Here is a 16,314-nt window from a genome sequence, read left to right on the forward strand (position 1 = left end):
TCACCACCCAGGTTGCAAAATATTGTGCCGTAGCAATGAAGCTACGTCGCCTCAATGTACATCCTTAATCTGTGGAAGTGTAAAATTGGGTGATTCCTAATTTTGTTGGCCATACATATACTCTGTATGGTCAGTTTCTGTTTTATCTGGCATATTAGCCGCAAATAAAATTTATTTATTTATTGCATAACTTTGGAGTGGCATAGAACCTGGACCTGACTTGTTAAAAACATATCTGGTACATACACATGTATGTGTACATATCTGGTACATACACATACCAAATATGTACATACAAGCCAATACCTTTATTGGCATAATTACAATACTTTACCCAATGATCGAAGCAGGATATAAGTACAGCACCCTTTAAATTAGGGATTAGTAAAAATCCCTATAAATTATGATTTACAAAATATACTAGTTAAAAACAGTTTTAATCTTCAGAACCTCAGCAAGAAATTGAGCTACCATCGCCGTTATTTCAGGGATCGAGTAATTCAAGAGAAACTGACATTTCAATTCGTTGTTCAAAGATCTTTTGGTAGCTAATAAAGCAGACAATAGTTTTTCTCGCATACATTCATAAAAAGGACAATCTAAAATTATGTGATCAATAGTATCGATTGAATTAAGATTACACGAGCATAAACGTTCATGCCTTGGGATTTGGGAATATCTGCCGGAAAGCATCATAGATGGGAAAGCGTTTACTCTAGCTAATAAAATAGCTCTATGTTGTGTGGGAACATCCAAAGAAGAAAGATAGTTAGCCATTTTACCTATACAGTTAGTTAAACCGAGCATGGCAAGCGAACAGATACATGGTTGAGCCAGTAGAAACCTTTGGAATTCAATATTTGTGAATCTCTGCTTAATATATTTGAATATTTATGTTTCTTCTGCCAAGGATAGGTCGTCAAGGGAGCATATCTGGTACTCTGGCCCATAGAGGGACCTGTGCTCCATCAGGACCCTCATCAAGATGGCACCCTACGAAGCTGTTTGGGTGGAGAACCAGCCCTGCCTAGAGCAAGAAAATTTAAGCTCCTTGGATGGATAGGAACTGGTGACTTAAGAGCCAGTGTATTTATGAAAATGGCATGCAATCTTCCTAAATCAAGAGTGTCTAAATTACGCAAATTAGTTATAGCATAGTGGCTTGCAAATGTGGTTGTCAGGGTTGCCTTGAGAGCCCATTGCTGGGGTTTCCACAATTCGGTTGCAACTTGACAACATTTATGCATGTATGTTACAACTTGGGGCGGGGAGGTATATTGCAACCACCTGGGGGACAGTTGTATTAAGTCCACAACTATTTCAAGGTAGTTCTCCTCTTGGATAAATATGGTATTGTGTTTTATTGATGGATCCAGCATGGTGTAGTGGTTAAGAGCAATGGTTTGGAGCAGTGGACTCTGATCTGGAGAACCAGGTTTGATTCCCCACTCCTCCACATGAGTGGCAGATGTTAATCTGGCGAACTGGATTTGTTTCCCCACTCCTACACACAAAGCCAGCTGGGTGACCTTGGGCAAGTTACAGCTTTGTTAGAGCTCTCTCAGCCCTACCTACCTCACAGGGTGTCTGTTGTGGAGAGAGGAAGGGAAGGTGATTGTAAGCTGGTTTGAGTCTCCCTTAAGTGATAGAGAAAGTCGGCATATAAAAACTAACTCTTCTTCATCACCAGTTTTAATTAAATTATTCTAAGTTTGTAAGCAGCCTCTGATGTTATTTCTTAGCAGATGGGTGGCTAAAAAACCCTAGACAATTCATTGAAATACAAGTTGATGTGGAAAAGGTTTGCAAAAGGTTGAAAAGTTTAAAAACAATCACTGGCACAGAAGAAACACACAGCCCTGCTTGGGGCATACCATTGCATTGTACCACGACGGAGAGGTTTTGTGCCCCAAATAAATTCTGAACTGAGAAAAGCAGAATTCTGCAACATTATACAAAGTGCACTGATTGGTATAACTTGTCTAATTCTGCTTTGCCCCCAAAGACAACAAAGTCTTCTTGCCCAACCTGTGTATCCAACCCAAATACCCAGAATTGTGGGTACACTCCATGTTAGAAAAGTAAGCCAATGTTTTAACTGCTTTTATGGTTTGTATATATTTTAACTCTGTTTTTCTATTTGTTTAAATGTGTTTTTTTTTGGGGGGGGTGATTTTAATGGTTTTACACTGTGATGCTATCATGTATCTGTTTTAAATTGTTAGCCGCCTTAGTGGCCCTTGTAAGGGGAGAAAGGCAGGATACAAATTTTGTAAATTAAAAATAAATAAGTAATGTAAGTTATGCTCCAAGTATAAATTCATAATCAGCATAAATTCTACAAAGTACAGCAATTTGCATATTTTGCATACGTTATTTAGATTTTGCTGGAGGGGGTGGGGGGTCTACAAATGGAGCTACAGCTACTCCCCTAACCACTGAATACCTTCTTCAGCCACCCCTCCAGCTTCTACCAATTCAGCAGGCACAGCCCTCCTACGTTCAGATGTATCTCTGCAGCCCCAAGGGCTAGAAACTTGCTTTTCAATACAAGAACATAAGAAGAGCCCTGCCGGAGCAGACCGATGGTCCAGCATCCCATCTCGAACAGTTATTCTGGAGGTCCCACAACAGGGCATAGCAGCCTGGGCCTCCCCACGATGTTGCCTCCTGGCACTGGGATGCAGAGGTTGACGGCCTCTTATCATGTAAGCCTCCTTCAGTTACCATGACTAGTAGCTACTGATGGACCTCTCTTTCATGAATTTATCTAATCCCCTTTTAAAGCCATCTATATCTGTGGCCATCAACTACATTCTCTGGCAGTGAATTCCATATTTTAGTCACTCAGTGAGTAAAGAAGACCTTTCTTTTGTCTGTCCTGTCCTTTTCTTTAAAGTTTTATTGAAATATGCAGAAAACTACAGAATACATCAAAGTACATACAGCATACAAAAACACAATATACAAAAAGAAGTGAAGAAAAAAAGAAAAAGAAAAAGTGAGACACAAAACATTACAGAAACCGACCTCCAACTCTCCTCACACAGAACAGACCACCATATACCTTATTTCTCTTGCAAATAATTTTGATTTAATATATTTTTTCTTTTAATTATTATTTAACAATTTTCATCTTAGTCTACCATTTAATAAATTTAGGTTCTAAAACCTAAGGTCAGTTTTTAATCTCTAAAATATTGATTTATATATACTGACCATACCTTCTAGCCTATATCAAAGTCGGAAACCCAACTATCTTCAATATATTTACTTAACTTGGCTATCTTGGCCATAACTTTCTGATGCCATTCATGCAGTGTGGGTACTTCTTTTATTCTCCATTTTTTTCGCCCATACAATTCTTGCTGCTGTTGTCAAATATCTAAGTATATCTCCCAACTGTTTTTCTAATGTCCTATCTAAGATACCCAGTAAATATATTTCTGGTTTGAGTGGAATTTTTACTCCCATTACTTTAGAAGTTTCCTCGTTAATATCGTTCCAATTTTTTTTTGCTTTGCTACAACTCCACCATTGGTGGAAAAATGTCATTTCCAACATTTTTCTATCCCTCTTTCATTCCTCTTCATCTTTGATATTTTAAAAGGCATGAGGTACCATCTATAATGCATCTTATAGTAATTTTCTTTTATATAATAGCTAGATGAAAATTGGAGGCCCTTTTCCCTTGTATATTGCCAATCCTCTAACTGAATATTATGTCCCAAATTTCTTGCCCATGACACCATAAATTCTTTGACAATCTCATTTTCTGTATCTAATTTCAAACTCTCCTCATACATTTTTCTGATTAAATGGTCCTCATCTTTTAGCAGTTGATCCATTAATGTGGTTGATTTTAATTCAAATCCATATTCTTTTTTATCTTTAATATATCTGTCTCTTAACTGGGCAAAAAGCCACCATTCGCTTAGTTTAGCCTCTTTTTCCAACATGTCCAAGGTTTTTAGTTTATGTACTACTCTGTCTTTTTCAATGGTTTCTAATAATAAGCTCTTATATGTAAGCCAGTGTTTTTCTGTACCTGTCCTACTCTTAAATAGAGCCTCGTGTGGTGAAAGCCATAAGGGGATCTTATCCATTAATTTCTTTCTATATCTATTCCACACCTTACTTATTGCAAATCTCAGTATATGATGACCAAATCTTTTATTTATTTTTTTCTTTTCCATACCAAATATAAGCATGCCAACTAAATGTTATTCCCTCCCCTTCTAATGCCAAGAGTTTTAAATTTCTTAATGTAATCCATTCTTTAAACCAAGTTAATACCACTGACTCAAAATACAGTTTTAAATTGGGTACTTTATTTTGTCTGTCCTGAATCTTCTGCCCATCAACTTCATTGGATGCCCTCAAGTTCTAGTATTTTGGGAGAAGGAGATAAAGTTATCTCTGTTCACTCTCGGTACCCAGTGCATAATTTTATAAAACTCAATCATGTCTCCATTTAGTTGTCTCTTTTCTAAACTGAAAAGTCTATGATTCTTCAGCCTTTCCTCACAGAAAAGGCGCTCCAACCCCTTAACCATCTTGGTCGCCCTCTTCAGTATAAACTATCTTTGCGCTCAATATCACAAACAAGGGGATTACTGGACTCCCTCCCATTTGATTCACAAGCCTGCCAATATCCTGGATGTCATAGCCCACCCTTGGATAGAGGAGAGAAGAGTGGCTGTAGCTGACATTACTGAGGGAATGGGAATCAAGGGAAAATCCAAACTAAGTATCAGCAGAAATTTGAAAAATCTATAACTAACAGCTTCAGGTGGGTGGTCATGTTGATCTGCCATAGAAGAGCCAGATTCGAGTCTGGTAGTGCCTCAGAGACCAACAAGATTTCCAAGGTATAAGCTTTCAAGAGTCAAAGCTCCCTTCATCAGATACCAGGTATCTGACAAAGGGAGATTTGCCTCTCGAAAATATATGCCCTGAAAATCTTGTTGTTTAAGGCACAACTGGACTTGAATCTTGCTCATTCAACTAACTGGTACTCTAATGTGAATTTCACTGGAAAATTTACCATATTCAGAAAGGACTTGTCCATGCACTTCTGGCTCCACTGACTCATTAGCTCATGTGCTCTTGGAATGCCGTTCCTATGAGGACCTTAGAGCACAATATCTCTCTCCTCTTTTAATACATAAATTCAATGCCTCTGTGTCTGATATAATGCCTTTTTTTATTAAGTGATAGGGATCCCAAGGCTACATTGGCAGTGGCAAAATTTATCTCAGTCCTTATATTTCCCAAACATTAGATTCAAAATTATGCTGCTCAAGATCAATGGATCAAGAATCTTCTAAGAGATAAAGGAAAGGAATCTCATTGAAATGTCCTTTCTCTTGCTCCATCCCCACAGTTCCAAGAAGATATATCTGGAAATAGTTAATTAGCCTGTTGCAAAGTAAGGCAAATTCTTCCTTCTGAAGGAGATTCTATTTTTTTTTCCAGTTTAAATCAACCACTAAAAATAATTATAGGCTTAAAAAAAAAACTCTGCACAAGCAAATACAGCTGACGAATCCATGTTCAATTTTGCTGACATAATTTTAGGTCTCATTAAGAATTTAATGAAAACAGCATGCAGACCAACCCCCCCCCTTAAAAAAGCTCTCTCTTTTTTTAATTCTTCCAATGTCTGCATAAGCAAACAAAGGTTCTTTTTCCTGAGCGCACTGTAGCGACGGCATCAAACGGACCACAAGAGACTCTTGCAAGAGCGCATACAATGATTTAAGGTCTATTACATTTCATATGTTCCTCACTTTAATCTAGGGCTTTTAATCTTGGCACGGGGCAACGTCATCCCCGGCAGATCAGGGACTGCGAGAGTCCTGACAGACTCTACAAGCATCCACTTAATTTCTCCCAACGTGAGCTGGTGATGTACGTTGGAGAGACAATCCATATGCAACCTTCCTTTTCTTTTCTTTTTAAAAAGGGCCCACTGAAGTGAAAAAAAAATCACATCTGTGGAGAGCGAAGAAGACTAATAATAAAAAGGAATAATGCTTCGCAGTCGCAAGCACTTTAGAGTGTTCAAAGCATTTCACGTACATTCACCTCAAGGATACTTACAGCAAAACCAAACGGGGGAAGCTGAGGCAGAACAGGGTTCATACATTTGCTGAGTTCTTTTGGAGACACAAGAAGCTGCCTCATGCAGAATCAGACCATCGGACTGTCAAGGTCAGTTGACCTGCCTACTTCAGTCTAGCTGCGGCTCTCCAGAGTCTCAGGTGGAGCTCTTTCACATCACCCACTACCCGATCCTTTCAACTGAAGGATGTGTAGATTGAACCTGGGACCTTCTGCGTGCCAAGCAGGTGCTCTACCACTGAACTACTGCCCCTCCTGGGCAACAAACAGGCAAAATTCCAGGGACCCTGGTTGCCCTTGAGCTGGACAAGTGGATTTTTTTCTTTACATATGCTGTTTGGTATAGATCTGAGGGGGGTTGAAGAAGAAGAAAGAGGAGGTGGTGGTGGAGGAGGAGGAGGAAAAGAATAAGAGTTGGTTTTTATATGCCAACTTTCTCTACCACTTAAGGGAGAATCAAACCAGCTTACAATCACCTTCCCTTCCCCTCTCCACATCAGACAACTTGTGAGGTAGGTGGGGCTGAGAGAGCTCATAGAGAACTGTAACTAGCCCAAGGTCACCCAGCTGGCTTCATGTGTAGGAGTGGGGAAACCAACCCAGTTCACCTGATTAGAGTCCGCCGCTCCAAACCACCGCTCTTAACCACTGCACCACGCTGGCTCCAAAGGTCCCTGGTGGCTCTGAACAGCTCTACTTCGCCTCCACAAGACCTCTCCCATAACACAGGCTGTATCCCAGGATCTTAAGCAATTCTTCCTCCTCAAAACAGCAAAGCAATCATCTGCACCTTGCCCTCATTTCACACCTTACAGGTGCATGTGGAAGGTGTGCATTCCTTCACCACAGGAAGAGCTGGCCATAAACTGGGACATAGAGGGTTTCCCCAAGGATCCTTAGTAAGTTCAAAGCTGAGGTGAGACTTGAACTAGGGACTTCCTGGCTCAATCCCTTAGTCACTATTCCAGACTGGCTCAGATAAGATGATTTGTATGTATTTTAACTCTGCTGTTTAAATTCTTTTAAAAGTTGTTTTAATGATGTGTGTTTGGGAGGGGGGTTGGTTTTAATAATGTAATGTTTTTGATAATGTAATGTTATCATGTATGTTTCAAACTGTTAACCACCTCAGCAGCCCTTGAAAAAGCAGAAAGTTGGAATACAAATACTGTAAATAAATAGGAGCCTCATGGCATTGAGTGGTAAGCTACAGTACTGCAGCCCAAGCTCTGCTCACGACCTGAGTTCGATCCCATCGGAAGTCGGTTTCAGGTAGCCAGCTCAAGGTTGACTCAGCCTTCCATCCTTCCATCCGAGGTCGGTCAAATGAGTACCCAGCTTGCTGGGGGTAAAGGGAAGATGACTGGGGAAGGCACTGGCAAACCACCCCGCAAACAAAGTCTGCCTAGTAAACGTCGGGATGCGAAGTCACCCCATGGGTCAGGAATGACCTGGTGTTTGCACACCTTAATAAATAGAATAAATAAAAAACCAATAATTCCATCTGTTTAAAGGGATTAAAATAGAATTTCGATAAAATCTAAGTTCTATTACAGCTAAAATAATAAGTGACTGATGCTGGTCATTCACCACAGGATCTTCAGGGACACATGTTTGGCTCCCATGGGCCCATTTCTCTAGTGAAGGTAGTCTCCTCTGGCAGAAGCCGCCTTTGCCTGACCTGAGGCACTCAGAAGAGCCTCTGGCATCAAGGGAAGATTCTTCCTGCCATGGGCCACTCCTCTGGCCCAAAAGGTGAAAGGTCTTACAGATTGACTGAACAGAATGTTACCGCCATGTTTTATTTCCACAGGTGAAAGGAGTAAAGAGAGCCAGCATGGTGTAGTGGTTAAGAGTGGTGGTTTGGAGTGCGGGACCCTAATCTGGAAAACTGGATTTGATCCCCCACTCCTCCACATGACCGGTGGAAGCTAATCTGGTGAGCCAGGTTGGTTTCCCCACTCCTACACTTGAAGCCAGCTGGGTGACCTTGGGCTAGTCACAGCTCTCTTAGAACTCTCTCAGCCCCACCTACCTCACAGGGTGTCTGTTGTGGGGAGGGGAAGGGGAGGTGATTGTAAGCCGGTTTGATTCTTCCTTAAGTAGTAGAGAAAGTCGGCATATAAAAAACCAACTCTCCTTCTTCTTCTAAAAGCTTAGTTTCCTTTTCTTTAAAGGGCCTGAAACACTGCTGAGGAAGCTGGGTCCTCACAGGTTGCCCGGGAGTGGCAGCAGTGCTGGAGATCACGGTAGGAAAGAAAACCACGACGATGGCTTGTAGCTGCAGCAGCATGGTTCCTACTATGCCTAGGGTTGCCAGCTCCTGGTTGAGAAATATTTGGAGATTTTTGGGGTGGAGCCTGAGGAGGGTGGGATTTGGGGAGGGGAGGGACTTCAATGCCATAGAGTCCAATTGCCAAAGGGGCCATTTTCTCCAGGGGAACTGATCTCTATTGGCTGGAGATCAGTTGTAATAGTGGCAGATCTCCAGCTAGTACCTGGAGGTTGGCAACCCTAACCATGCCACCTTCAAGTATCCGGAAAGCTATTTGTGCCCAGCCTCAAGCCAGCCGTGACCTGCAGGAAATGCCTCCGGAGCCAATTCCTCTAGTACAGACACATCAATAGAGAACAAAGAATATTGCTTCACAATATAAGGGCAGAACTAAACGTGAGGGCGAACACAGGCCTGCCGCAGAAAAGTGGCAACTCTGTGTCGAGTCCCCTCTCCTGGAACACTGTCCTAGTTACAGAAATGTGGGCCATAAACCCACCCTGTTGGGCATTTTTCTATCCAGCTTTACGTTCCTGGCTGCTCTGAGAAGGCACTGAGGAAATGCACGATGCTCTGCGGCCTCACTGACTCCACAACTGCACACAATTGGGAGGAGAAGTAGGGAGCATAGGACGAGGCTGCCGTTTTCATCAACAATTCAGGCTCAGCATCACATTTAGTTCCGCCCTAAATCACGCATCACTTTCATGTAAGGAATAAGCTCATGCAGGTTTTTTTTTTAAAGCAATGAATGGCGATTTCCAGTGAGTACAGCAAATTAATTAAAAGGCATGCCGGGATTGAACTGAACTCACCACGGAGCTTTTATGGAAAAACATCCTGCTCCAAACAGGTAAGGTCTTCATGGAAAGGGGGGAAAATGCACAGAAATTAGATGAGGAATTCGTCATAATTGTTGTCATCAACAAGCAACAGTGTAAAATCATGCTATTAAAAAATAAAGTTGGACAGTTTTCAAAAGAAAATTATTAACTTTCCAAAATGCATTGCAAGGAAAATGTAGTCTGCCCTCCCCAAGGAAACAGAGGGTAGAACCACACATTAAAAGAAACACAGGGCTGCCCCTGAAAATTACAGCCCAGCGCCAAGTTCCTCCTCCCTCTCCATAATGTGTTGTACAACTTGCTCCTTATCCCAACATCACTTGGAGCTTATTGTCACTGAAGGGGCACAGCTGCACCTTGGTTGTATGAATCGCAGGTGAAGACTCACGATTGAATAGCTTTCCATTTTTAAAAAAGTCCCTGCTCATAGTAAATTAGATATCAGGGGAGAAGGATTCTAGCCCAGCCTTCTCCATGATATGACAGTTTTCTACGTACAGAGATACTTTAATGGATCCTGTGCACCTGTCCCTGCAGTCCGAAATGGTGCCGTCCAGTCCAAAGTGGCACTGCCCAGGCATAGTTGCAATTCCTAAACCTAACATAGGTGTTTCCCAACCCAGCCAACAAAAGCCAATGATACATGGCAGGGAGAGAGAAACTCATAAAACAACAATGCCAGGAAAGAGGAGTAAGTTGTACTACTCGTTATGGAGGGGAAGGAGAGAGCTCGACACGGTGCTGCCATTTTCAATGGCGGTACTGGGTTTCCCATAACACATGGGGGCTATAACCAGAGATACAAAATCTACAGGGGAAAATCTTGCCTGCATAGCTGCAATTGCTTGTCACTCAGCTCTGCATGATAGGCTCATAGGTCCTACGGTCTTTCTGGCAATAAACAATTTGGTACTAAAAACTATAATGTGGAAAGGCATACAGGGGTGTGCAGGGGTTTGTGAGGCAATCCTTTATTTGGAATGTGCTTCCCCCTACATGCACACCAGGCTAACTCCATGCTCTCTTCACTCTGCCTTTGGACGAAATGGTCTATGGAGATCCACACAGTCTCTACGCAATGAGGCTCAGGAGTTTTCCAAAAGTGTGACGTTTGCTCCACAAACTGTTTCTCCTTCCCTCCTGCTACCCAAACTTGGATCACCTGAAGAAGCTGCTGGAGGTAGATTCAGAACTCAAAAAGGGATGGGCGGCTGGGGGGGGGGAGTCACTGATTCACACACACATATAATTAAATGGTACAATTCACTGCCACTAGATGTGGAGATTGTCCCTAGCTAGGGTTGCCAGCTCCAGGTTGGGAAATACCTGGTGATTTTGGGGGTGGAGCCTGAGGAGGGTGAAGTTTGGGGAGGGGAGGGACTTCAATGCCATAAAGTCCAATTGCCAAAGCAGCCATTTTCTTAGGGTTGCCAACCTCCAGATAGTAGCTGGAGATCTTCCGCTATTACAATTGATCTCTGCTGATGGAGATCCGTTCACCTGGAGTTTGCCCCAAAAACCTCCTGCTGGTGGCGAAGAGGGACCTGGCAACCCTACATTTTCTCCAGGTGAACTGATCTCTATCAGCTGGAGATCAGTTGTAATAGCAGGAGATCTCCAGCTACTTCCTGGAGGTTTTGTAAACCTATCCCTAGCTCAGATGGTTTTAAAGACTGAACAAATTCCAGGGGAGAGGTCTACCAGGAACCATCAGCAATGACAGCCAAAGAAATCTCCATGTACAAAGGCTGTATAACCCAGAACACCAGATTGTGGAGGGTAAACAATAGGGAAAGATGATCAACTGTGTGCCCGATTGACCACTACTGGAAACAGAATGCTGGACTAGTGGATCATCCTATGACCCAGTAATGCAGTACTTAATCCTGAGAATCGTGCACCCAGGATTCCATTAGATTTTTAGGGGGGGGGGAGTCTCAGACATGCACATGCTCATAATCCAAATTACACATGACCGAGTGCTTCCTATTGATTTCTGAGGGAAGGAAATGTACATGAGGTCTGTGTGAGCCCGCCCGAACTCTAATTGTACAAACTGTGACAGACTGCAAGATTGGTGCCTCAACTGAGACTGGTGCATCCAACAGCCTGCGTTTTCTAAGACAGAAATGCTGAGGAGCAGCCTGGAGATCAAAGGAAACATGTCTAGACTTTAATTTTTTGAAAAATAATACCACATTCGATGTAAAACCTCAGCTGGTTTTTAAAGAAGAAGAAATGAAGGCCAACATGCTGCGGTTAAAATCTGGTTCTGGGAAATACGGGTTCAAAGTCCTGTTGTGCCATGGACCTCACCAGGGTGGCCTTGAGCCAATTCCTACCTCACAGGGTCATTGTGTGGATAAAAGAGATAATTTTCATATATGCTGCCCTGAGGCCTTTGGGTGTGCTGCTGCTGTGATTTATGAAAATAAGAAATTACAAACAAGTGCAACGGTCATCCGGATAAATGCTTTTAACATGCAGAGTCCTTTGAAAGGGTGTTTCATTCATCTTCACCGCAAGACTGTGTCACACGTCATTCTTACACCTTTTTTACAGAAAGGAACAAAAAATGAAAATGCAGGTTTTTGCCAGGATCGGTCTAGCAAGTATGTCGTTGGCGAGGAAGTGGCCACGAAGCAAAAGCACGATTTTAATGCTAAGTATTATCATGGTAAGAACTGTGGGATTGGAGTACCTTTCTGGATCCTGAATCAGGCCAGGATTCAACAAGTGCACCACTCCCCAGATCTGGCCAAAGGAGGAGCATGCAGAGAAACCAGCCACAACAAGAAGGAAGTCCCTTAACACCAAAAGACCAGAACAAGTTTGGAGCCAGTACTGGATCCCTCCTAAGATTGCTAGGTCAGTTTTGATCCCGAAGGTGATCAACAAAGAAAGTCTGCTTGTCCAAGCTACTAGGGCTGCCAAGAGCCACCACAATCCCCTACAGATGTGGGTATTAAGTGCCGTCAAGTCGCTTCCGACTCATGGTGACCCTATGAATCAAAGTCCTCCAAAATGTCGTATCTTTGACAGCCTTGCTCAGATCTTGCAAACTGAGGGCTGTGGCTTCCTTTATTGAGTCAATCCATCTCTTGTTGGGTCTTCCTCTTTTCCTGCTGCCCTCAACTTTTCCTAGGACAATTGTCTTTTCCAGTGACTCTTGCCATCTCATAATGTGACCAAAATTCGACAGCCTCGGTTTAGGCATTTTAGCTTCTAGGGTCAGTTTAGGCTTGATTTGATCTATAATCTACTGATTTGTTTTTTTGGCAGTCCACGGTATCCGTAACTCCTCCAACATCACATTTCAAAGGAATCTACTTTCTTCCTATCTGCTTTCCTCAATGTCCAGCTTTCACACCCATACATAGTAATATAGAATACGATGGCATGAATTAACTTAATCTTGGTGGCCAGTGACACACCCTTCACTTCAGAATACACACCCACAGATATACACCTTGATAGTGGAAAGTGCCAGCAAGTCCTAACTGACTTATGATGACACTGTAGGATTTTCAAAACATGAAACAAACAGGTAGTTTGGCATCACCTTCTTCTGCGCAGCAACCCCGAACTTCTTTGGTGTTCTCCCATCCAAGTACTAAACAGGGCCGACCCTTCTTAGCTTCGGAGATCTGACGAGATCGGGCTAGCGACCCAGGTCACAACCCACACATCCTACCCAAACCTAACATGAAAAGAGGTCATAAGACTTACCCAGCTCCATGGGTCTCCAAGGAGAGCAGGGCCCATGACATGTTGTCTCTCTAGGACCCTCCTCTCAGCACCCGAGCCTATGGACTATTTCCATGCTACCTCATTCTCAAGTGAGTCTGACATATTCCCACAAGATAAGGATTCAGTATTTGGGGTTTCCTAGATTTGGGGTGGGCTGTGGGGCGGGCTGACTCAAAGGGAGGAAACCACAGTTTAAAATTATGAATCAGGCAGAAAAAGTTGATATATCTTTCTCCCTTAGGTATCATATTAAAATTCAAGGCAATCAAATCTGCTTGTAGCCCACCTCCCTTAACAGGCCTGCACTGCAGGGCAGGCACAGCAGAGTAACAGAGGCTGCACTCACAATGAAGCAACAGTGCAGAAAAGAAGGATTTATTTCTACCCACCCTGAGCTTGGCCTGGAGGGTGGGCTATAAATAGGGGGGGGGATACTGCTGGTGACATTCGGGTGTGGGGCTTCTTGAAAATACAGGAGCTAGCATAGCCAAGGCTGCAGTTACTGCCAGACTCCTATTTCAGGATAAAACAGATCCTTGCCACCACGAAATTATAGCACTATAATTTTTTGTTTTGTTTCAGTTGCTGTTTTATATCAACATTGATATTTTTTTTAAAAAGAAGGCCTGGAAGTTAGAGACCTGTGTGTATCTCACTAGCCAGCTGGAGGAAATTAATTTTAACAGCTCTCCTACCAAGGCAGTAGCCAGAGTGGAAGCAACAGGTGTATCATCCACCTGGAGCAGTTTTGACCTAATTTTGAACAAGGCCATTCTTATTTCTTATGCAGGTTTGTGTTAAGACTGGGAAACAACGTCTCACTTCAGCTGGTGGGGTGTAGTGGTTAAGAGTGGTGGTTTGGAGAGGTGGACTCTGATCTGGAGAACCGGGTCTGATTCCCCACTCCTTCCAACTCTATGATTCCTCCAGGTGAGCGGCGGAGGCTAATCTGGTGAACTGGATTTGTTTCCCTACTCCTACACACATGAAGCCAGCTGGGTAACCTTGGGCTAGTCACAGCTCTCTCAGCCCCACCTACCTCACATGGTGTCTGTGGTGGGGAGGGGAAGGGAAGGTGATTGTAAGTCAGTTTGATTCTTCCTTAAGTGGTAGAGAAAGCTGGCATATAAAAACCAACTCTTCTTTTCACCATGACGGGGGTGGGGGGTAGGAGGACTAACTTACATTCAGGACTGTGAACATCTTCGCAGCGTAGATCCTCCCTGACTAGGACAACTCTGAACTCATCTGGAAATGTTGAAGAACCACCTGATAAGGAAAGCCCTGCCTCTGACACTCACCCCAGTGATCACAGGGAGGATTTACTGGTCTCTTGAGATTCTGTGGGTGTGCAGAATGAACATAATTCTGTGGGATTTGATCTCAGAACGAAAAGCAAATTTCTAGTCCTCTCCACTATAAAAAGATGCTTGGAACTGTGGGGGTAGAGTAGGGTTGCCAGCTCCAGGTTGGGAAATACCTGGAGGGTTTTGGGGCAGAGCTTGAGGAGTGTGCGGTTTGGGGAGGGACTTCAATGCCATAGAGTCCAATGGCCAAAGCGGCCATTTTATCCAGCTGAACTGATCTCTATCGGCTGGAGATCAGTTGTAACAGCAGGAGATCTCCAGCTAATACCTGGAGGTTGGCAACCCTAGGGCAGACCCTCCTGAACTCTCAGAAGGCCAAAGGAGTGCCTGCATCAAATTTCCTGTGATGGGGGGGGGGCGGGCTTTGCTGCCTTGCACGGCTCCCTCACCCTGCCCGACTAGCAAAAGTTGAATAAAGTATGCAAAATAAGAGAAACAATGCAATTTCTGTGCATTTGCACCACTGAACTTTACATAGTACAATATTTTGATTGACTGGATGCAATTTTGGGGGCATGGAGTACACCCTCATGGGGGGGGGGGGCTGAAAGGAAAAGCAAATCTCACTTGTTTTCCAACTACACTTTCTGCCCAACAATCCACAGAGGGATGGGAAAGAGGCAGTGCATTACCCTCCCTCCCCCAGCTTACTTTTTAGAAGGAGGCCAAATCACATTTGAAAAGAACTGACCAAAATCCAGCCTGCCGCCCACACTCATGTCCAGGATTGTCTCCCCTTTTTCCGAGCCGCTTCACACAGCGTCGCTTTGCGTGCATTAATACAGAAGGACAGTGTACAAAATTTACAAGAGAGCCTGTCCTCAAATCGACAGCACCAGATGGCTCTGCCGGGTGACAATAACAAAGCGATGTCAAGCCAAGGCAACCGCTGGGGCTGTCCAAGGCCGTTGGCTTCACTGTGCACATAAAACAGATTACTGCTATTTAAGATACATATTTTTCCTTTAAAGAATGGGTTTAAGTTCCATTTTTCAAACTCTTTGGGGCGGGGGGAAACAATTTAAAGCAAATTAACACCAAGAATTATATAAATATATCTCCACATATTTTTCAATGGAGATATATATAATTCTTCGTGTTCATTTGTGACCTCAAACCCCACCCCCCAATAATCCAGATCTTGAGCCATCTGGGAAAGATGGCTTTTAATTCCCCCCACACATACCTACCCCCCAGCAACCTTAATAGACATGTAATGAAGCACATCCTTAATAAAACATTAGCAGCGATTTCCAGTTAGCATAAACATCACTGGAAACTGTATCACACAATGATTCAAGCGCAGAGAGGAGATGGGACTTTGGTGATAGAACAAAATTAACACGGCCATCAAGCGGAAAAAGCATGTCTGCCTCTTCGATAGGTAGGCCATGTAGAATGGGTAGGCCTTGGCTCTTCCAGTTGTATTTCCGTCCATTGGTGTCTAGTCCTCATGAATGCCTGTCTTTCTGCAGCCCACCTGACAGATTATATACATCAACTTCTGTGATAAATTATTAATTATTAATTCTGTGATAAATTATTATTATGCTTGTACTGTATGTATGCAAATCAAGGTCACAAATCCTCTCAAAATGAGTTAATAACATTGATTAGTTCATGCTGATTCTATGAACTTGGGCAGTTCATGGGAGGGGGGCATCTTGGGCATCTTCTGGGCACTGGGTGTGTGTGTGGGGGAGGCAGGTGAAATTCCTGCATTGTGCAGGGGGTTGGACTAGATGACCCTGGTGGTCCCTTCCAACTCTATGATTCTATTGTTCTATTGCATTATGGGGGGAAAGTAACCACCCATGCCAGCGTGGTATAGTGGTGGTTTGGAGCGGTGGAGTCTGTTCTGGAGAACCTGGTTTGATTCCCCACTCCTCCACATGAGCGGCAGAGGCTAATCTGGTGAACCGAGTTGGTTTCCCCCACTCCTACACATGAA

At 43.3% G+C, this 16,314-nt stretch overlaps 1 protein-coding gene across 1 annotated transcript in view; it reads right to left on the bottom strand.

Annotated features, from left to right (window-relative positions):
- BCAS3 (BCAS3 microtubule associated cell migration factor) overlaps positions 1-16,314 on the bottom strand; it is a 698,169-nt gene that overhangs the window by 388,042 nt on the left and 293,813 nt on the right. The window contains exon 17 of the mRNA XM_056864967.1: positions 9,217-9,261. Within this exon, the coding sequence (XP_056720945.1) occupies positions 9,217-9,261 (45 nt within the window). The remainder of the gene's footprint in view (positions 1-9,216; positions 9,262-16,314) is intronic.

This window comes from Euleptes europaea, chromosome 19 (assembly GCF_029931775.1).
Source record: "Euleptes europaea isolate rEulEur1 chromosome 19, rEulEur1.hap1, whole genome shotgun sequence".
Taxonomy (NCBI): Eukaryota; Metazoa; Chordata; class Lepidosauria; order Squamata; family Sphaerodactylidae; genus Euleptes; species Euleptes europaea.